A 21,940-nucleotide genomic window follows, 5' to 3' on the forward strand; every position below is an offset into this window, starting at 1 on the left:
ATACAGACATAATAATAACGCGGCTGCTGACGCTGATAAACACTAAAATGCCCCGAAAAATGTAAAAATGGAGAAAGCAAAAAGGTGTGAATTATTTTAAAGAGATTCCTCGGGTGCCTGAGCAATTACATGGTCAATTACTGGCAGCATGTCTGACGCTTTGATGCTGGACTTGTTTTTTAACATCAACTACAGAACTCTACAGACATCAGTATCTCTGGTTGCTAAATTCGTAGCATTCCTTAGATTTTACTTAGCCACGAGCAAAAAAGGAGGGTGCTTACAGTGCACTTCAGAGTGCGCCTGGCTTAAATGGGACCCCTTGTGGCTGTGTCACAGCTCCCTTCGTTAGGGGGCTGACTGTAGCCTGTAGTCACCACAGGCATCATTAGCCCTCTGTGAAACCACAGACTGAGTCTCATTCTTCATCTGCCTGTCTGCTGCCTCAACATCTACGCCGCGATGGTGCTCCAGCGGCAGAGAAAGTGAGTCCAGCAGCACGGCAAGACAGCCGCACGGAGCCGATCGGATAAGAAATTCAAAAATGCAGCAAAGTTCAAATGTATTCAGCGAGCGGGCCACTTGAATTGGCTCTGCAAAGGTTAGAGCCGAGGTTATTTTTGGAGGGTGGATTATTAGGCTACCTGGGCTGAACAGAAGAGGAATAACTATGGGCAAGTAAGGGTCACTCTGGAGCTGCACTAGACAGTTAGGAGAATCCAGAATTTAGCAGAGAGAAGACTAAACTGTCAATGTTGCCACAGATCATCGGGAGGAAATGTGGGAAATAAAAAGCATGGGACATTCAATTAAGCTGATTTTTCTGAGCACACACACCACCGCCGCCGCCGCTGCTGCTGCTGCTGCTGCTGCTGCTGCTGCTGCTGCTGCCCTCTCCATACAGCCTTTTTAAAGAAAGAATAATTCACCCCAAAGGAATTTAACAGGGCTGTGATGAAAATAAAATAACATATAAACATTTAAGTCACAGATTAAATGTGCAGGATGAATTCAAGGTTGAAATGTTGATTTCTGTTTCCCGTTCTGTACTGCCCTCTAATGGAAAACACCACTCAGAAATAAAAAAGAGCTCTGACACAGAGGGCTGCAGCGAGGAGAGAAGACGTGCAGCATAATTAATTATGAGCTGCACTGAGTGAACGCTACATGAAAATCAATTTTAAAATTAAATACAATTAAAATGATGAAAAGGCAGGATTTGTCATTTTGAGATGCATTTATTTAAACATGTAGAACGTAGCAAACGTACAGTATGCCATACAGAAGACGTCTCCACTCTAGGTGGATTATAAGGCAAGAGCAAACAATGAGATCTAAATGAAGACAAAACAAATGCTCCACTACAAAGCTTTGTAGCAGTAAAATTCAGAGCCTTTATCACTGGATGTTGAACAAAGCATTCACTTGGCAGGAAATTAAAAAACCAACGCGAGGTACAAAGACTAATTCTGCTTAGGAAAAAAAAAACAACAACAACAACAACAATGCAAGAGACATATTTTTAAGGGAATAATAATTCTTTAGAAAAACCATTCCAGCACTATCTGGCAAACGCAACGGAGACCCACGGGAGCATATGTTTGTAATTCCTACTGTTCTCTGTTTAAGTTATTTTTGTACATTCTAATTCTGCAACAACTCTGTATCACATTAACTATGCAGCATCTCTATTCTTAGATTTTAAAAAAAAAACAAAGTAGTATAAACTGAATATCTACAGTTGTTCCACAGTGTGTGCCAAGCACGCTAAACTTTACGGCCCTGTTTTGTGCTCTTAACAAAAAGAAAAAAAAAACTGGCCTTGTATGCGTGTGTGTTCGTGTGTGTGTGCTGAATGAAGGACAGTTGGCCTCTGTCATGCTTTAGCCTTCCCCTCGCTGCCTCTCATGGGCGAGCAGCCATTGTTTGAGATGGTCGCCCTTGCCGCTCATGTACGGCCCGCTCTGTCCACTGCTAGAGATGACTCGGTGGCAGGGGATGATGAGAGGAACCTGGCACCGGCAGACAGCGACAGAAAATTCAACTCCGAGGAAATAAGCGCGTGGGCAAGTTTTGCAAATATTACGCAAGAGCACTTTTGCACGCAAACGGAGATGCTTTAAAAAATGTTTGCTTGTTATGTTCCTTGTGAGGAGGCTGCAAAAAGCGTGTTTTCAGTGTGCAAGTTATGAAGCTTAAAAATACAAATTCCATGAAGGATCAGCACTGTTGCCACACAGCTATGATGTGTCGGTAAAAAACTAATATTTGAAGGAAAGTACAGATTGGAGCTTGGAAATTCGACGGCTTTCTTATTCTCTGGTTGACATTTACTGTCACAGCATCACAACAGTTGGAGGTGCTGATAGCAGATATGTATTATGTATTAAAGAACCTCTGATTTACCGCATAAACGGTGTGACTTAAAAGTAACCAACGTGCAGAAAATATGAATCTGCACTTTCTTTTTTTCTCTCTCTCTTTTTTTTATGTTCATGCACTGCATGAAAACAAAGTGCCACACCAGAAGTGTCTGGTTTGATCCTGCACAAATCCACATTCAGGGTGATGGCTCAGTCTTTGGGTATAAATGTTTTTTACTCTTTAATAGTGTAAAGCAAAGAAGCAATCAAAAATTAATGGGCAAAAACACCAGCAGGATGAATATTCAATCGAGAGGGTGTCAACATTAAGATCTGATAACCCTGTGATCATTAAAAAGAGGAAGTCGGTGGAGCGTTTACTCTTGTTGCAGACGACTGCCAGGGGGGTCCCGAGTTCTTTGTAAACTAAATGGCTGGAGAAAGATTAAACAAGCAAGCCTAAAACACTTCGATCATTGTGAATTCAGAACAAGGAGAGTGGCAATGGTTGGAGTGAATCACAGCAATTATTTCTTCTAAAAATTTCTTAATGTTGCCCTCGTTTTGTTCTCGTTATGGCTAACAGAAAAACATCAGAACCGCTGCTGCACTGCGCCTGCATTCCTCCAATTTCACCAAGTTATCCCGACGTGATGGCTGCACCTCCAGCCTTTTATATAAAAGTTGGACAAGCAGTGTGTTTCAGTTCAAATCCATCATTAAGCCCGCTCCCATATCAACAGCAATAAAACTTTCCGAGCCCCAGATTAACCTTGCAGACAGAGAAATACTGCTCGAGTATTCCGATCAATACTGTTCCCCGGGTTTGGAGGGAGAGCAGGGTACCCTCAAGGCCTTCGGATCTGCCTCTTCACTTGGGGGGAAAAGAGCACTGCACCAGGCTTATCAATACTCAAATCCTGGTGAAGAAGAAGTGCCACAGAGAGGCGAGGATCGATTGAGCACACTGAGCTTTTCACAGCTGAAGCCTGAGTGGAGCAGCACTACTGACAAGTAATTGACACTGACAATCTGACTCTGGATCTGTATCAGGAGCTGAGGGCTCAGGCTCCCAGCCTCCCTGACGGAAGGCAAGAAATGTCTGTAAAACATGAGACTGAGAGGTATTATACAGCCATCCAGAAGCAATGCCACTGGCTAATGTAACATATAAAGTACATAAAGAAACCGCTGCGTAGTTTTAAAAACACACAAATGCTATTTTTTGTGCTTTATTTGCATTTATTCTGTGTTTGAAATTACTTCGCGCGCCTACAAATTACTTCTTCCTCCCGCTTTCATAACAAAAGCAGCGGAGGAGGTGGAGAAGCGCTGCGCTGAGATGAGCTATTTCACAGCACATATGAGGCAGAGCATCTCACTGGCTGCATTTCTGTACAAGAAGTGTGCTCTGCCTCACAGAGCACACCGGTGGTGCCCACAGCACTACATGGGCAGAGCTAAACGGGCTTTGATCAAAGGGTTTGATCAAAAGAAGACACACCACTTGCCCTCTAGCCCTCCATTTTGTACACAGTGGATTCATGGGCAAAAACGATGCGGGCCAGGTTTCCTACAAGAATCGGAGATTTGCAGCGAACATCTACAGTAAAGACTTGAGAGGACGGGAACAAAAGGTGTGGGCTTAAAATTGTGCTGTAGGTAGACTTTCACCGCTCAGCCGTCTCACAGAGGGAGGCGTTTATTTCGCCCGTATTCGAACACACCTACGGTTCGGATGGCGTGGCCTACGTCAGGGAGATTTTGAGAAAATTATTTTACTGGACACAAGAAGCCTCTTCAAGAAAAGGACAGAAAACAGGGGCTGGAAATCATTCTGTACATGACTACGTTTCATCTGCTGTCAGTGTCTACAGTGAGCATTTGATCTCAGATGTTTAACTGCACCCACAGTACAGATCACACACCATGTCTATTTATTCATTTGTTTCTGTGTGTGTGTGTGTGTGTGAGAGTATGTACTTATTAATGAATTCACCATTTCATTCATTCATTCAACCTTTTTTCTTTCTTTCATTCCTAACTTTTATATGCGATCACAGCATAAAACATTGAAATAAAACCTTTAAGTCTATTCTAACTCATCTGGTTGTTTCACATGAACAGTCACATTTAAGAATATTTAATTAGAGACGATTATTAATCTGTCATTTTCTCGATTCATCAATTCCTCTTAAAAAAAAAAAAAAATCTGAATATAGTAGATAATATCCCTCGCAGTTTCCAAGGTGATGATCTGAAGGGTCTTTATGTGTTTTTATGACCAGAGGACCAAAACCAAAAGATATTGTGTTTGCAGTGATATGAAGCAGAGAAATGCAGCAAATCCTCACATTTCAGAAGCTTTGAGCTGAGAATAATTTGACTTTCTGCTTTGAAATCAGTTGTGCATCACTGCAGCTCTGTGTTTAATACTGTAAGTGATGTCATAATGTCTCGAGTTTTATTCATTACTGAGTATTCCTTATAAACTTCTGACTACAGGAAGCTTTACTGTTTGCACACGACATGCAGGTTCGGATAAAATCTAATAAAAACAATCACCTTCCCGATCTGATAAACAAAGTAAGTGAGGGAGAAGCCTGTCAATCAATGTCAGCCGCACTCACCGGGTTCCTCCTCATGGCCCCTCCCACCGCCCGCACCGCTCTGGGGTTTCCCGCCATCTCAGCGAGGCGTTTGTACGAGACCGTCTCTCCAAACTTCACGTCCCTCAGCAGCACCTGCAGCACGCGGCTGGTGAAGGCGTCTTCGCCGCAAAGCGGAGGACAGCGAGGAAGAGACAGAAGGAGAGAACAGAGGACGGGAGAGCTCCTCGTTTAATCAATCAAACTCAGACAGCTGACTGGGAGGCTGATGACAACAAGGCAACACTTGAGCAACACGCAGATTTTCACTCCTTGATAGAAACTAGTGTTTGGGATTGCGATCAAAAGTTTGACACATCGCAACGTTGTGATTTTGTGCAGGTTTTCATGATGTCTGAGGCCCGGTTCTTCCTCAAAAAGGGCTCTGCACCGCTCCTCTTCCCTTTACAAGACTCATTAAACAACGACACACACAGAAGTCCCTCCGTCTGACCTCAGAACTAGTATCAACATGCTACAGAAGCAGATGTGAGAAAATTATTTCTATGGCAGAAAAATCTAGGTTATGCTTTGAAAGGTCACAGCTAAAATTAAAAAAGTTCGCTCCTTCATTTAAAAGGATTAAGAGAGGCCAAAAAGACTGCAAATCTGCTCCAGATTTTTAATAATAATAATTTGAATGTTGCATACCATTTGTGGCAGTGGGATGACTTTGAGGTTAATCAGACCAATTTGTCCTTTTAATTGCTTTCTATTCAGAGTAGATTCATTATATCATCTTCACTTAAATGGCGGAATTCTTCAAATCATCCGCAGCTTAACCGACCACATTAACGGCTTTGATTTCATTAGCACTTTAGCGGTAGCATTATCTTTTTTTTCTGGATTACCAGGCAGTGACTGAGAGGCATGTTTGTCTGGCTCTGATTGCTGAAGAAAAAGGGGGAAAAGTATTTGAAGCATCCCCAAACCTTCCGACACTGATGCACTGAGCTCGTGTGGCGAGCGAACAACACTTTTTTTTCTTCTTCTTCTTGCACAGAGAACAAGATGGGGAACAATGGTCTCGTTATCATGAGGGGGTGACATTCTTCTAGTATATACATGTACTCAGTCATGAAAATTCAATTAGTGATCTCCCATTCTCTCTCATTTATATGGTCTAAGAGAGCACATGACAAGTGATCTATGAGAAATCCCTCTAAATTGGCATTGTGTGAAAACATGTCACACCCCTGTCTCTCTTCTACAGAGTGAACATCCTTTGCTCCCCAGGCTCCCTCGCTACCTTATAGTCACTCTCCACTACACAAAGCCACGCGAACAAGGCAATTTGCCTAAACTGGGGGGAATAAGTGTAAAACCTAAAGGGGATATATTTGATTGATGCGCACCCATGTGAGTTCTTTGTCTTGAACAAGGCCCGTAGGTACTGTTTAATAATTTTTCAGGTAATAATCACGCTGTCAACGAGATGACGGGCTCTTACGCAGACAGACTTAATGTTATGAGGAGATACTGAAATTTCTTTTATGCATTATTCTCCCTCGCAAAGCTCGGATTTGGCCACATGAGGTGCGCGGTACATATTGGTATCGCTATATTGGTGGGTAGATGACAACTTGCCCAGACTATGGCTAGGACAAATCCCCGTTGATGCAAACGTTATTGACAAACAACCAAAGTCAGCGTCACGCCAGCAGACGCCGCTGAGCGCCTTCGCCTACGAGCAGACCCAGCAACAAGCCACGGGGCTGTTTATGCCTTTTAGAAATCCCGAGCAGCTGTTTCTCCTGGAAGGTTTCGCATCTCCAACAGTTCTGGACAAAAACAAGTGTCTGTGCTTTTATCTGCTGCTGCAGAGGTTAAAGAACTTTGCCCTCATCAGTGTTCGTGACAGAGACTTCACGCGGGTCACTCGAGGTGACCAGCAATGATTTGGAGAGCGGTCCCCTAGCCCCATACTTCATAAAGAGCCTAATACGGTGTGTCTGGGGTCAGGACCCTCTTTAGATCGGGGTGCTGTGATGTCAATTGTTTAAATAAAAGTTGAGGGGAACCACTTACATGTTTACAGACATCCCATAATTATGTCACAGGTCATTACCTACCATGAGGCCAGGTGATAGGGCCTCTGCAGAGGCAGGGACAGATCGACCCATAGCAAAATCGAACCCATCTAGTGATTATGAAGATATTGACATGTATGATTGATTTGCTCATAATTTTGTATATGAGAGCACTTTGAAAGGAAATATGAAGCGCCTTCATGCAGCCCGGCTAATGCTAGATTTGGGGAGATGACTTCCAGCTGACAGGCACCTCATACACGCCTGTGACAATAAAAAGACAATAGTGGAAATGCAGCTACCTCATTATCCTTTGTGTCTAATGGGAGGGAAGACTTTGACTCTCAGTCAAAGTGTCTCTTGAGTCTTGAGGGATCCATACTTTTGAAGGCTGACGGGGTGCTGATGATTCTCTGATTATTCGATATTCTGAAAACGTTCATTTCCCTAATTCCTCTCCACATCACAGGGGCGAGTCCTGGTGAGTGTCTCATCTCGCCCTGCGCTGTGCACAGGGGGAGGTTCAGGCTCCTGCAGGAACACAGTCATTTGGGCTTTGAAGAGCGCCCTTCCCCCCCTTCGCCTGGCCCCCCTCCCCGCATATTCCCCGTGCCGCTTACCGAGACTAAGATCCTCTCGTCTGTTACATATGGATGTATAATTAATGAGAGAAGAATATGCATCGTTTTAAGAACTCATGATGGTGTCTGTGTTTTTCTGAGCTGGGTGAGCGCGAGTGCACGCACGCACACACACGTGCACGCGCTCCCCGAGCAGGACGCACACACGCACGCACTTGCTCGCTCGCTCGCTCGCCATTCCTCTACCTCTGACGACCAAACTTGCGTGTGATGTTGCGCATGACAATCAGTCAGACAGTATAGAAAACCGCACCTCGCGTCTCCTTTCATGTCACCTCTGTTGCTCAGGTATAACGTGACAGCTAATATGAAAAGTGGCTTGTTTTGTCAGAAATGTGTAAATAAACATGGCAACACTTCAAGTGAAGGTCACAACTCAATATTACATGACAAGCAAGTGCAGCGAGAGCGCTGTCGCGTTCAGGTTCTCCCACAAGATAACTGAGCAAACAAAAGTTGGTTGTCACAGATTGTAATGACCTGATTAAACTTGTATTTTTTTTTTTTTGTTCCCAGGCAGAAGGCGGCTGCATGACTAGATCGAGGAGGAATTTGTACAGCAGTAAGGCAAAAAGTAATCCTTAATATTTGTGAATCAACAAGCAAAAAAAAAAAAAGAAAGAAAGAAAGGAAACCTTCTATTTCCCTCCCTCAAAAGACAAATACTCTTGATGCTCACATTTAACATTTTTATACTGGCATGGCCTGTGGTTCTGACTACTGAGAGCAATCCAAGCCTAAACCCTGTATTTACTGAGCCCCAAAACAACAGGCGAGGGAGAGAGGTGGAACACAGCACAATCACCTATTCAGATCAGGTACTAATGAAGAATTCCATCTATCCTGAAATTTAATTAAAACCCCAAAGACTTCAGATGAGATGCGATTTGAAAGAGCCTGGGGCTGGTACACAAGCACTTGGTGGCGAAGGGAATCACACTGAAAGTTGATATCGTAATTGGTCCTGATGTATTTCTGCATTGCCTTTGCGGGAGCGTGGGACTCATAGCTGTATACAGGGTCTCGATGGAGTACCTGCTCATTGAAAATGCCATCACTCAAGCACTGCAGATCTGCATGAAATTAGAGAGCGACTAAGGCCTGATTGCAGGGGAAGAGAGGCACAATTGTTAAATGCATATATTAGAGTTATTTTTTTTCCACTGTGTAGGTGTGCTTCTGGGTCTAAATGAGCGCTTCGGCGGAATCTTTAAGTTAAAATGCAATGAGCGTCTCAGTGTGACAAAGAGCTAGCCTGTAATTGTTTCCAAAACAGCACGAGCGCGATAAGTTTCTGATTTCAAAAGTGAGCTGTCAGCCTGCGAGTATTGTTTGTTTCCAGGAAACAAAAAAAAAAACGCCAGGGATAATTAATTCCTCGTTTCTACCCTCGCCGCCCTCAGTCGTTCGCTCCGCAGCCGCAGCTACCAGTTGAAAGGCCGCTAATTGTCCGTTTTTTGGGGTGCTTTCATTTTACTCGCCCTAGGTGACTGGTCAAGCCAACAATAAGCTCATTCAAACTTTACAACCATTCACATGTTGTCATTGAAAAAAAAAAAAGCGCTTCCTGTCTGAAAATGTCAAGAGTGGAATTCGATCAGTTTCAAAGAATGTGCCAAGAATCATGGAAAAGCTTGCCAAGACTAACACGCGTGGTAAGAGCTGCCACAGATTACTGAACCAAGTTACAGCTCTGTGTTCTGTTCTCTCTCCTTCGCTCACCCACTCGCTCGCTTCTCCTCCGCTCTCCCTCTCTCTGCCTCTCTCTCTCAGCCATAAAATACTTCATTATAACACAGTGAGCCAGTGAGTGTAAGTGATGTAACTGACAATTAAGAGTGAAAGCCTGATCCCAGTCATGGCTCTGCAAATATTTATCCATGACAGACCTCCTTGCAGGGCGGGGTGGTGAAAGGCAGGGAGCGGGAGACTCCCAGCGGTCTGCGGCTCACTGAAGTACGCCTGGAGCCATTCGACGCAGCGCTGCAACTCGGGGCTCGTTTCTGCCGGGCTATCGTTGACCACACAGCTCAGGGGGGCCCCGCCGCTCCTGTGAGGCACATAAGGAAGGATGGGGAGTTGAGGTGGGGATCAGAGGAGCAATCATAATACCCGAATCTTGGTTGAACGGCGCAAAATATGTCACAAGAGTGTAACAGCGCGCCACGGGTGATACAGGCGCGAGATGACATAATTTGCAGAGTGAAACTTAAGTTGCTCAATCGAGACGTGTTTAAAATCTTAAGTCATGCATCCGGGCTGCGACAAATGTCAAAGCTGTGAAAGACAGAAAGAGGCTCGAGAAAACGTTAAGGACAGTAATCCAGTCATTAGCTGCAGTGGATATGCGTTTATATGAAGTGCAGCAGGATAGAGTATGAAAGAAAACATTGTCAGCTCATAAGGAACGGCGCTAACAGTTTATTTCAAACCGCTTTAAGGAAGCAGAACCAGCCTCTTAGAAAAAATACGACCAAAAAAAAAAAAAGAGTTTTCAAAAGTCTTGCAGCTGTTACGGGAAAAAGTTAAGAGCACAGCGTTAACAACAGTTTCAACTCAGCTTGGGTCTAGTTTATAGTTCATGACAAGAATAAATGGATTTTTTGGCCAGAGCAGTGCTGGCCAGCAAAGCGCTGCACTTGGACGTGCATCTTAGCATGAGTAGATGCTTGGAGGAATTTGCCGATGGTTGAGTTGGCATCACTTAACAGCTGAATTTCTCTCCGCTGCTGACCACCCCCCAGGTCAATGCAAGCAGACTGACCCATATTTGACACTTAAAGACCCTACTGGGAAGGTCCTCTCTTAGCATGTGCATTACTGCAAAGTGGACCTCAAGCTGTGTTGTGGATCTAAAGCTGCCCGCCAATTCCATTAACTGGTGTACAGGACTTATAAATAAATAATATCACCATTTAAGTGCCCCTTTTTCAAAATTGGCTTATCCTGTATGGTATTAATAATAGACATTTACTTTGTTAAACACACAGACCGTCTCTCTCCTGCCGGCCGTAACAACGCGGCCCTCAAGTGTTTTTACACTTCTGCAGGTCACAGTTTGAGCAACGCTTTATATTGGACACGTGAAGTCGAGGTTTACTGGAGTGTAATGACGGAGCAGGTCAGTTTTCAGGGAACCGCTCTGCCTGCTAGTTTGTGGCCGTGTGATGAAAATCTCCCGGGTGCCGTTTAACAGTGGGTGTAAATACAGTAAAATGTGTAAATACTCTCATTTCTAAATAAACCGCACAGCAGTTTATAGTTGAGTGGTGAAAACTCGGAAACCCACCGGCGGGTCCTGAGCTGAGACCTGCTCAAACAATGGCCATGGCTCATGGCAATCTCTGTCGGCATGGGTGAGTGCCCAGCCAGCCCCTACTTGTCATTGTCTCTCCTTTCTATCCCTCCCCTCCCCTCCCTTCCCCTTCCTCCCCCAGCTCTCCCTCCTCATTTCCCCCTCTCTATTTCTCTATCCTCCCACTCCAGCTCTTTTGGCTCCCCACAACCTACACCCCCCAGACACCCACCCACCATCCCCCCACCTCTCTTTCTCTCGGCAAGGATCTTCAGGCCACTGTTCCCTCTCCACAACCCCCCCTCCTCCCCCTATGCGCCTCCTCCTCCCACCACCACCACCACCTCCTCTACCCCTCCGCAGCCCCTCTTTCTCTCTGAGAGGATGTTCCAGCCGCTGCACACTGACAGCTCGGGGATATTGTGTGTGGAAATGTTCCTGTTGGACCCGCAGGCCCTTACAATCTACCGGACAAAGGCTAGAGCACCTTTGCTTAAGGCTCGACACCTTTGACCTCCAGCTCACACTTCAGACTTGTCACCGTGGCTAATTTTCCTCTCCCCTCAGCCCTCCATTATGGATGCGCCGGCTTTAAAGGTGTTTTGAGTGATACAACATTGACAGTAGTAAAAGTTAATGCAATGCAGTACATGTTATGGCCGGTAAACAAGACCAAAATAAATAAATAAAAGTGGAACAACATCAGTGGAGCTGAAGTCTGTCACCTCGAGGTGCAATGGGGGATTGTTTTTAAAGAGCATGTGGGCAGTGGAGATGTAGCTGTGCTGGCAACATTTCCAGTCGCTTCAATGAATCACAAATCAAGCAGCATCATATGATCTTTACAGAGTCCAGAGAAGCACATTACAAACTCTGCCCTTCAAATGAGAGATTAGAGATGTGTAATAAATGTCGGCTAATTACAAAGAAACTCTCTGAGGAGGAGCAATCTTTATATTGTCTTAAAGCAACTGCCATCCTCTGTATATAAGCCAATAATTATAATTAGTTGTGATTATAAACCGGTTCAATAACTGCGTTTAACAAGTGTGTTTGAGTTTTCATAAACAATTCAAATTTGGTTAAAGCGAAATCCGTATTTATTATCTTCTGACGAGCTAAAATCCTATTTTTTGCCATGTCCTTCAGGCGTTTACTATTTCATCACAGGTAAGGAAATAAGAAACTAATTCCAAACTGGCCAGGATCTGCTGCACTAAAAGAATATTTCCCTTGATAGAAGATTGTGATTTGAGAAAATTTCTAATATTGTGCTCCTGTCACAATCAATTTCCAATTACCATAAATCATTGCTGCGTAAAGTGGGAGTCATTTGGAGTTCTACCTATTTTCCAACTCTAATATAAAGAATGAATTGAGCATTTATATAATGTTGGAGGTTATTTCATTCATCCTGGAAGAAACAATCAAAGGAGACAAAGGAAAAAAGAAAAGCTGACATTAATTTTCTTCCTTTGGCATATTCTGTATCTATAGTTGCACAAGACTTCAAGTAAGACTTTTTCTATCAGCCGCAGACGCAAGAATGAAACAGGTTAACCGCGGGATCTAATTGAAAGGAATCTGGCGAAGGGTGTAATGGTATATTGCACAAAAAGGGGAAAAACTCAGAACTCATGCCTCCATCCTGTGAAGCGTGATGGCGCTCATCCCGACTCGATCGGCTGTCACTTTTGACACAGCCTGCCAGAGTTCTCCTTCACCGATCATGGGTAACATGGCGGGTCAGAGGATGAAATAGAAAAGGCCAAGAGCAGTCCAATATTTTCCTCAGCCTTATAGCTGCAGATACTTAACTCAGAGACGTCAAAGACTCAAGAGAGCATGAAAAAAGCCTAAAATGACTGTCTAAAAAGGGAAAAAAATACAGCATGTCTCTATGAATGTCAAGATCCTGATGGTCTCTGAGCCAAAGGCTGTGATACAATTGTAAGCCACTTGCTCAATGCAGCTCGTTCAACCATTTGAAGATCATTCAGATGCCTATCTAGCTACTGCGGCACTAAAGTGGAGAGCTTTTGGAGTGCTAAGCTGTAAGGAACGCTTCCTGTTCTGTTCGGGGGGCGCGCGTTTTGTCCTCCGCTGTTTCAAAATAAAAACAACTCGGCCGGATAAACTGCTCTCCAGATATCCAACAGCTCTTATTAGCGAATGTCCACCGAAGAGGCCGCAACACTCAATTCAATACATAAAGGTGGTGGTAAAATACTGCAGAGTAGGCAACAAAGCACACAACAATTAGGTCTTCTCCCAACTGGCTAGCCACAGGAGTCAGTGAAGGCATGTATTACCAGAGCCTTAACTCTTACTCCATTATGTAGTGTATCCACACCCCGACGCAGCAATGTTTATCTACAACAGACTACTGAGCAGTTTCAAATAGTGTTTTTAGCCTCTATTCTCAAGTGCCACAGTAAGAGATTCCAATTACCCGAATGGTAAGGAGCCAGTGAGGGAGGCATAAAGTACATTAGGGATCCCCTGTAACTGCAGGGACCTTTTAGAGCCTCCACTGAAGAGGGCCGGGAGACTGGGGGGACAGTGACCCTGCATGGATAGCCTCTGTCAAAATTTGACCACGTCAAGCTCAAAGGCATTATGGGAATCCAGTGTCACCAAGTCCTAATTACTGTCTGTGTTCAGAGCAAATTACTGCCTTGTTCCTCTGATTAGCGAGGAGGCTAATCTTCACCTGTGTACGCCAGCACTGCCGAGGGCCCTTGAGTGTTAGCGCTTCGTCTTCTGTAATTTATTTTTAAATCAGTGCCCGCTCCCAGGAGTTTTGAGTGTTTTGTTGTGAACCGCTTACCATGATCCCCACCACCGCCCCCTCACCCCTAAATCCTTGACTAAATCCTTGTTTGGTGCCGCAGGAAGATAAGCAAGAACAACACTTGGGCATAATTGACTCGTACTCCTCTCCAAGATGTCAGAGCGGAATCATCTCTCTGCATATTGCTTTAGTATGTCACACACTGTACACTTCTGCATGTTGCAGATATAGAATCCAATCAAGTTCTAAAACAAACTAGCACAACCCTCGCGCTGGAAAAACTTCCCGGTCGACAGCAGGGAAAAACAAAACAAAACAAAACAAGGAGGGGAAGGAAAAAAAAAACAAACTGCAGGAGCTGCTTTTAGCTGCATCGCTACAGTGAAGGGTAACTCTCGCTCAGCTCCTGTCCTCACCCTGGAGGTTCTGCTTTAGAAACCACAACATTTGCAGATTTTCATCTGAGCGAATGTCAGTGTCTCGTCTGCGTGGGGCGGTTTACAGGTAGTGTGTTACACAGGTGTTGGTTTACACAGGAAATGGCACATGCAGCCTGATTGGGACGGTCCCGAGAGATGGAGGCATAAACATAGAGCACAGATGGGTCCAAGGGCCAGTGGGAGCAGCACCTTAATGAATACGCAGCTGAGTACTACACTTCACAACATGCAAAACAATATTCTAAGGCCGCAGTGAAAAATAGAACAAAAATCATCTGAATATCATTACACAATGAATTATTCATGCCATTTCTAAAGGGACTACGTCAAAAAGTCTCACCCCCTGCTTTATTGATGATTCCATTCAATATCTCAGCACATCACTGTTTCTGTGACAAAGCATTTTGGTTACAAATGTAAGCAGTTTATTCAGCACGCCGCTGTGTCCGCATATCGAGCTACGTGATCATTTAAATTGATTAAAATTAGGCGGTAGACTAAATGTAAGAGAAAGAGGAAGGAGGAGAGGCGGAGACGGAGGGAGAGAAATTACAGAGGGGGTAAAAAGAAAAAAAAAGAAAAAAAAACAAGTTGTTGATATGATTCCCGGTGAGTGAGCACATCACGTAAACAGGCCCCAAACAGGGAACACATTTACCATACTGCTATTCAGCGTGAACCAGGACATTGATTCACAACACTACATGAGTGTGAGAAAAACGATAAATGCATCACCTCAGATATTTCACACCAGCGTTGGTAGTGTGTAAAAGCTGTTGTGACAGCTTGGGTATTAGGGCTGGATAGATGGAAAATGTCTGGCTGCTTATGAATGCCAATGTGACTGGGGTGACGGGTTTGACACAAAAACACTCCACCTCAGAACAATTAGGCTGTTCTCAGGCCCCATCCAGTGTTGTCAGTGATAATGGAAAGCTGTGAGGATAACTGGTGATAAATAGACTTTAACACCCTCCTCCTTAAGACCAATGCAGTCCTGCAGTCCTCTCATATGCTTAACTAATCATGACCATGGCCGGCAAATTCATACAAAAGACTAATTACTGTTGTACTTCACTTCAGTCTCAAAGGCCTCTTATATAAGGACTTGGGGGTTCTCTTGCCTCTTTTCTCCTCTTGATGGGTATTTTTTTTACAAGTAGGCCTCATGCTAGACAAAAGCATTTAAAAATTGGTGATTGCTTTCATCCGCTTTAATTACATTCAGAAATGGCATTTCTGCCACATAATACACCCCTATTGTTTCAGAATTATCTGGCTTGGGGAGTAAAATCTACAATATTTGACGATGCTCCCGAGCTAAATCGCCTCTTGAAATTGAAATATGCTGCCGAAATACAAAATAAAAAGCCAGCCTTTCCTGCTGATAGACTGGAAGCTCCTTGGCTTTCTGCAGAATGCTATTATTATGCATATCCAGGTAGAAAGTTAATTAACCCAAAGCTTAAGCTAATTATGGTAGCAGAATGCTATCAACCAAACGCTTTCAGTCAGACAGCTGTCCAGAATTTCATTTGCTAATCATTTGTCTTTTGCCGGAGCATATGGTACATTTCCCCACTATCACAGCAACAACAAACAGATGAAAATCATTAACTAAAAACAATGTGCAATGTGAAAAATCAGACACAGATTTATAAGGCTTTGTGTCAGAGAAAAAAGGCGGATTTATGGCTTGGGAAATATAATGATAATTTTGGGTTTAGCCACTCAGGATTTTAGGCAGACCATGTGACCCAAGTGTGCTGGGAATTCAGATGCACAAATATATTGTTTATATCTATATGCAAATGAGACTGAATGTTTTTCCGTGTAAAATTAATTACAATTTTCTATAGGAGCATATGCAAAGAGCTTGTTCTTAACAATTTTTAGCTTCTAGCACATTTTGTGCCTGTTTTTTTCCAACACGTTTTCATGTTGTTAAAAGTAGAAATCCCTCAGCTCAGAATTAAATCAATTATTTTCCAAGAAATGCTTCATGCATTATTTTTTCTTTTCTTTTCATAAAAACACATCATACTGGCTGTTAAAGGGTGATTGATATCGGCATTGCCTCGCGACATTATCAGGCAATAAAGGCTACTCAGGTTCTAATGCAACATGTCACACACAGGCTCCTGTAGTACATTTCTATTGAGGACCTCACAAGCTAAATTGCTTTTTTCCTGCTCCCCCACATCTCAGCCAGCTTGACAGACAAATTGATCAAAGCATTGTAAAATAATATGCTCACAAAATGTCTCGGGGCAGGAGTCCAGCCCTTTTTTCATTTTTCACCCTAATAAAAAAGTACTCTATGATTTCCTCTGTATTATGTGTCTGTGCTCTGTGTGAAAGAGGCAAGAAGCATCATATTTCAGATAATAGTAATCTCCTGTAAACAAAATGCGTATCATTTTTCTGTGAGCGCCGAGGCCATGCTAAAAACTAAAGGGGGAAAAAGCTGGTTAACAGGGAGGCTGGTGCGTAAGGCCCCAACAGGGGTTGTTGAGATGTAATGAATTTGTTCATCTGATGGTGCCTTCAGGGCTGTCGTTAGACTGGCAGAGGAGGCTGATTTTAGGAAATGTTCCTAAGATCAGTTAGGAAGCAAAAGGGGCTTGAGACATTTCTATTAGAAAGAGCTGACGGTCATGGTGTGTAAGCAATACTTCAAGGGCGTTTATGTAGCTATAATGGCATTTATCAATAACTATCTATCAATGCCATGAATGCTTTTGTTGCTGCTGCAGCTGTTCAACACCAAGCAATCATGGGGGGAAAAAAAAAACAAAACAAACACAGAAAGCAAACAGAGTCATATAAGCCCTCAAATCTTTCACTTGCTCACAAATATCTACCGCAGGTCTCCCTTTATGTTATGCATGGACGTTATCTATTTCCCTTATCCAAAATATGCTCTTAGAGATCATTTATCACACTGACTTCCTAAGCCTGTGCCATACCACATCCAAAGCTGGAGAGAGCCTTGTTTAGTATGTCATAAATAAATCAATGGAAATGGCTGATTTGAACTATTACTGCTACAGGCAGGCTTTTGTGAGATCTACATGTAAAGCCGGTTGCAAAGATAAGCCTATATTTTGTCACTTTATCTCGCCTCCCTTAATGCCTGTTTACATTGCATTACTCCATATATCTGAGGTGGCTCTAGTTCCCCTGTCCTATGACAACAACATCACATTCAACTGGTCGTGATAAAATCTAAACATTTTCTTTAATGATTTCTCGCTCACACCTATGAGAACATACAGACAGCGACGTGATCGAAGCCTCGCTTATGACCGACATAGCAAATGATATTAAACTGAGAAATGATCTAGTGATGCGAATCATTAAATTCATTTGCATATTCCTACTGAACCTGAACACACAAATTAAACCCTGTTCACAAGGAGACGGAGAAAGGTGCTTGCGCATGGTTACAGGACATCTTCCATAATCAAAATTCCATATTATTAATTTTCTCACTTCAACTCATTAACAACAAGTGGAATGTTTTTACTGCTTGATAAATTTTAGGAAATAGCAGACAGTCGGGAAGGAAACACATGTTGAGGTATAATATACAAGGTCATTAATGGGTTTCCATAAATTAGAATTTGAACATACATTTTCAAAAGGATAGCTTCCTATCCGGGTGCATTTGAAAATGGTTTAATTTCCCAAACCATTCAAGTTTATCAAATGCGAATCTGCGATACATGGATATTTAATTTCAATCTAATCAAAACTAATCTGATATGTAGGATGTGGACCTGTAAAAATAAGGAATAAGCACTTATTAACGCTGAGTTTAATCAGTTTCAATCGCTTCAGTAAGACTGTCAACATTCTAACAAATTTGAGGGATGGGCAGGGCATGAAATGCAATCACATATTACATTCCTGAGTGTCGCTTGACACTCAGGACTACTGCGTGCAACTTGAAGGAAACATAAATAAACAGGAGTGAACAGTCCATGCTCCCCATGGCCTTTGCTGACCCTACAGACATCAGCTCTAATCAACTCCCCTGTGGGTAATAAACAAGTTATTTTTCTGAAATTTCAAATATACTGCAGGAAGAATCACAACCACATGCCATCAGAAATCTAATTTCAAGCCCAACTGTATTCTAGTGCCCCTCATATTTCTACTGCCTGCTCATATTTGCCCAACTTTCTCCAGGATATTTCTTGTGGGATCTACAAAAATGCCCTGCTTCCAATGAGGAATGGTGGCACTCCATCACAGGAGTGGATTCTGTCCGCCTGTAAATTTCACACCTTTGTTTATCACGTCACCATCCCGGCTGTTGTACAGTACCTTTCAGCAGGTGCGACATCCATTAGGATCTGGATGGTGTGCACACCATTCTCACATCCACTGACTTGGATCGTCCCCAGGGGGCTCAGCAATGAGATGGTCTTCTGAGTGCACTGGCTCTCCCTCTGCTTGTTCATCGCTGCCCTGCTAAGGAAGCACAAATTACACTCTGTTCATTGACATATTCATGTGGCAACTTTCACAATTTCCCACACATATTTGCATTGAATGATCTATTGAAAACCTAGCGGGCCACCAACGGATGATGACTTACATATTTGAGCACCTAGCCTCCAAACAATGTCATGATGTGACTTGATCCCCACATTACTATCCAATATTTCTTTTGTGCATGGAAAAGAATACGCCTATCTAACCAATAAATCGCCCATTTTTTCCCCTCTTTCTGTTCTATATATCACATAAATGAGAAAAACAATGCAGTCTGTTCCCTTGTCTGGTGGGGGATTCCCAAGATAGCTCGACATTATTTTCAATCCGTCATTTTTGGTTGATGGTCGGGATGTTTTTCTAGCATTAAATTTGTTCCTTAGGGTGCAACTCCGATGGGATTCTGGTTTCCAGCCCTTAACAACAGCAAAAACGTGCAGCTTTTCTGACGACTGAGATGGATACTGGCAATAACCAGACAGCAGTTCCTTTTTTATTTTTACTTTGAGGGAAGGAGAGATGATTGACTATGTTATATGTGAGTTTTTGAGAGATGGGGGTTATAATAAATAAAGGTCACATTGATTGTAAGAGTTTCAACTAAGGAAACCTTTCCTTCCTGGAACCTTGATCTGAAAAGTGTCTAAAGGGTTCAAGTACAATATCTCTCTTTTTTCATTTTTAATGGTGCATTAACTTTCTGAATTTTCAACTCATAGGTTCGTATTATAATTCTGATATGCACTGCAACAAATGTTTACTCTGCTGATTGTTTTCACAATTAATGAACTAATTCTCAAATCAACAAAATGTCAAAAATAGTGAGAAACATCCATCGCAGTTCCCCAGAGTCCAAGGTGACGTTTTCACATCAGCTGTTTCGTCCGACCAAGAGTTCAGAACCCAAATATATTTAGTTTACAAAGACATAAAACAAAGAAAAGTAGCAAATCCTGAAGCTGTAACCAGAGAACGACTGGAGTTTTTGCTTAGAAAAGTGACTCCAGCTAATAATAGATTATCAACATAGCAGTAATTTTCCCTCAATCGACTAATCAATTGTTGGACTAATCGTAGCAGCTCAAGTACATCAATAGACTTGACACTCTGTGATGGAGAATTTCCTCTGGAATATTAACATTAGAAATCTAAACATGTATTTTATTATTAATCAATAAGTCCTATCATCAACAGCAAGAAATTCAAAATGCCCTAAACTCCTAACACTCACTAGATGCAGTAAACTAGACCTTATTAAAAAAAAAAAACTCCAGAGATTAATCACAACCAGCCTCTCTTATAATGAACAGTTAATCCTTTTATTTTTTCAAGGAAAAATCCTAAACATCCCCAACATCCAGCTTCTAAAATATGAGGATTTGCTGCTTTCCTTTGTCTTAGGTGATAACAAACTGAATTTGGGACTAAAGACATTGAAGATGAAGGTGTCACTTTGAGCTTTAGGACACTGTGATGGACATTTTTAACTGTTTCCTGCCATTTAATACACCCATCGATAATTCAAATAAGTTAGCAGCTGACCTAAAACGTTCAAATAAAGATGCTCCGGTGCCCTGTGTAGCCTGCACTTTCAATTTAAGAATGGATGCACTTATTTTTAGATGAAACAAAGGTGATGTGCTGAAAAGTAGTCATGCATTTCCAGTATTTCATTTAGACTTTCAGCCCCCACCCCCCACCCCCCTTTCACACTCACACACACACACACACACACCAGCACATCTGTCATGGTATGCGATCACAAATGCGTCTGCTTCAACTTTCTTGTTTCTACTCTTGCAGCTCTCACTGTATTCATCGGGGGTTTGCCTGAACTGACAATAAAGGCGAGAAATTTCTGAGCCAAACAATGGTACAGTGCACTTTGGATAAGCGCTGAACACACTGCCTGCCATTTAGCAAGCTGGTAATAGACTCATAGATAGAATAATGGACTTTGGCAATAATGGCCTTGGCTAATAGTCTGCACTGATTAAAAATAATGCTATCGTGTTTGTGTTTGTGCCGCTTTTTGTTGCAGTAGAAATGTCTAAGTGACTACTTGCACGTTGGGGTGTTTACCCAGATCTTCACGGTGAGAGGCAACAAACAATAAGCAGCTTGTGTTGTTAAAAATCGCTGGCAGCAGCCTCATGCTCGTCAATCATTTGACTCGTTTCTCATTAGAGTAGTTCCTGGTCAAACCTGCGTGATTAATTGAGTAGAAAGCGCCGTGACTGCGCAGGTGTGGAAATGCAACATGTGTCCTTATTGTGCTGTTTTACAGGATGGAAATTCATGCCGAAGCGTAGACGAGGGTTTTCGCAGCTCTTTAAGTGTCTTACCTGTCTTCAATGGGGTTAAAACACATCTTTGCTAATAAGTGTGCACTAAAATGTCGAAAAGATAAGCGGGGGTTCGTTAATGGGGGCCTACGCTAACTTCCTCAACAGATAGCCCTCCGTAGTGAGGGCATGGATAATTTCTGGACTGCCAGCAATGTCAGGCTTTGCTGGAGTTAGTTTAGCACCGTAAATTAATGTCTTACAATGAAGCCTTCAGCATTCAGCAACCACACGGTGTCTATGCGATGTCCTCCTCTTCTCTCTCAGCAAAACAAGCGTGATATGAAGTCTCTTCCTGTTTCTACAGACTGCGTGCTGGAGTCGGCCAATCACGGGAGGCAAAAGTCCGCTCTCGCTCTGTAATTGGCCGGCATGAAGTCCCCGCTCCTCCCCCTGCCAGGGACAGACATAGAAGGCTTGTCTAATAGGTCTCAAGTTGGGATTTGGGGTCCTTCAGGGGGTCCCCAGTACACCGAAGACTAGTAATGGTAGTGATTTAGATATTTGATTTGCTTGATATTTTTACAGCTGGAAAAAAATATGATAATGCAGATTCTGAGCATTAATTTCAAACACTGTTATCTTTCCACTTATAGCTGAGACATTTATCCAAATCTGTGTCTCCAGTGACAGCTTCTCAGTGAGGTCTTCAGGGTCCCAGGCATAATGTGTCTGGATAAAAACACCTATGTGACTCCGACAACCAATGACATCTTATGTATTGCCGACTAATAAAGTCAGCATGTTATTATGAACAACACATGAGACAGAGCACAATCCCTCTTATTAGGGTTTTATGTAGTTTAAAGGAGAGGAAGTTGCCTTATGTTGCCTGGAGCAGTCATAGATTTAACTGGAGCAAATATTTCAGTCATTATGAC

The 21,940-nt window shown here is 42.9% G+C and overlaps 1 protein-coding gene across 2 annotated transcripts; it reads right to left on the reverse strand.

Annotated features, from left to right (window-relative positions):
* Positions 1–1,221: 1,221 nt before the first annotated feature.
* On the reverse strand, positions 1,222–21,362 carry mgmt (O-6-methylguanine-DNA methyltransferase). Of its 2 annotated transcripts, none has more exons than XM_070978408.1 (5): positions 21,263–21,361; positions 18,544–18,690; positions 9,572–9,732; positions 4,994–5,133; positions 1,222–2,012 (listed from the first exon to the last, which is right to left on the reverse strand). In XM_070978408.1, exons 1-5 carry the CDS (start codon positions 21,277–21,279, stop codon positions 1,884–1,886), a joined length of 594 nt encoding a protein of 197 aa, XP_070834509.1. In that variant the 5' UTR covers positions 21,280–21,361; the 3' UTR covers positions 1,222–1,883. The 2 variants fall into 2 exon arrangements, with proteins under 2 accessions (XP_070834509.1, XP_070834510.1); XM_070978409.1 differs by having other exon boundaries at positions 1,749–2,012; positions 18,544–18,687; positions 21,263–21,362.
* Positions 21,363–21,940: the final 578 nt, after the last annotated feature.

The sequence above is a fragment of the Chaetodon trifascialis genome, chromosome 13, assembly GCF_039877785.1.
Source record: "Chaetodon trifascialis isolate fChaTrf1 chromosome 13, fChaTrf1.hap1, whole genome shotgun sequence".
NCBI classification, from domain to species: Eukaryota; Metazoa; Chordata; class Actinopteri; order Chaetodontiformes; family Chaetodontidae; genus Chaetodon; species Chaetodon trifascialis.

Coding starts and splice junctions, on each gene's coding strand:
- mgmt (XM_070978408.1), bottom strand. Junction 5,134..9,571: donor CCACCCCGCCCTGCAAGGAG/GTCTGTCATGGA, acceptor TTTGCGGCGAAG/ACGCCTTCACCAGCCGCGTG. Junction 2,013..4,993: donor GGGCCATGAGGAGGAACCCG/GTGAGTGCGGCT, acceptor TGCCGGTGCCAG/GTTCCTCTCATCATCCCCTG.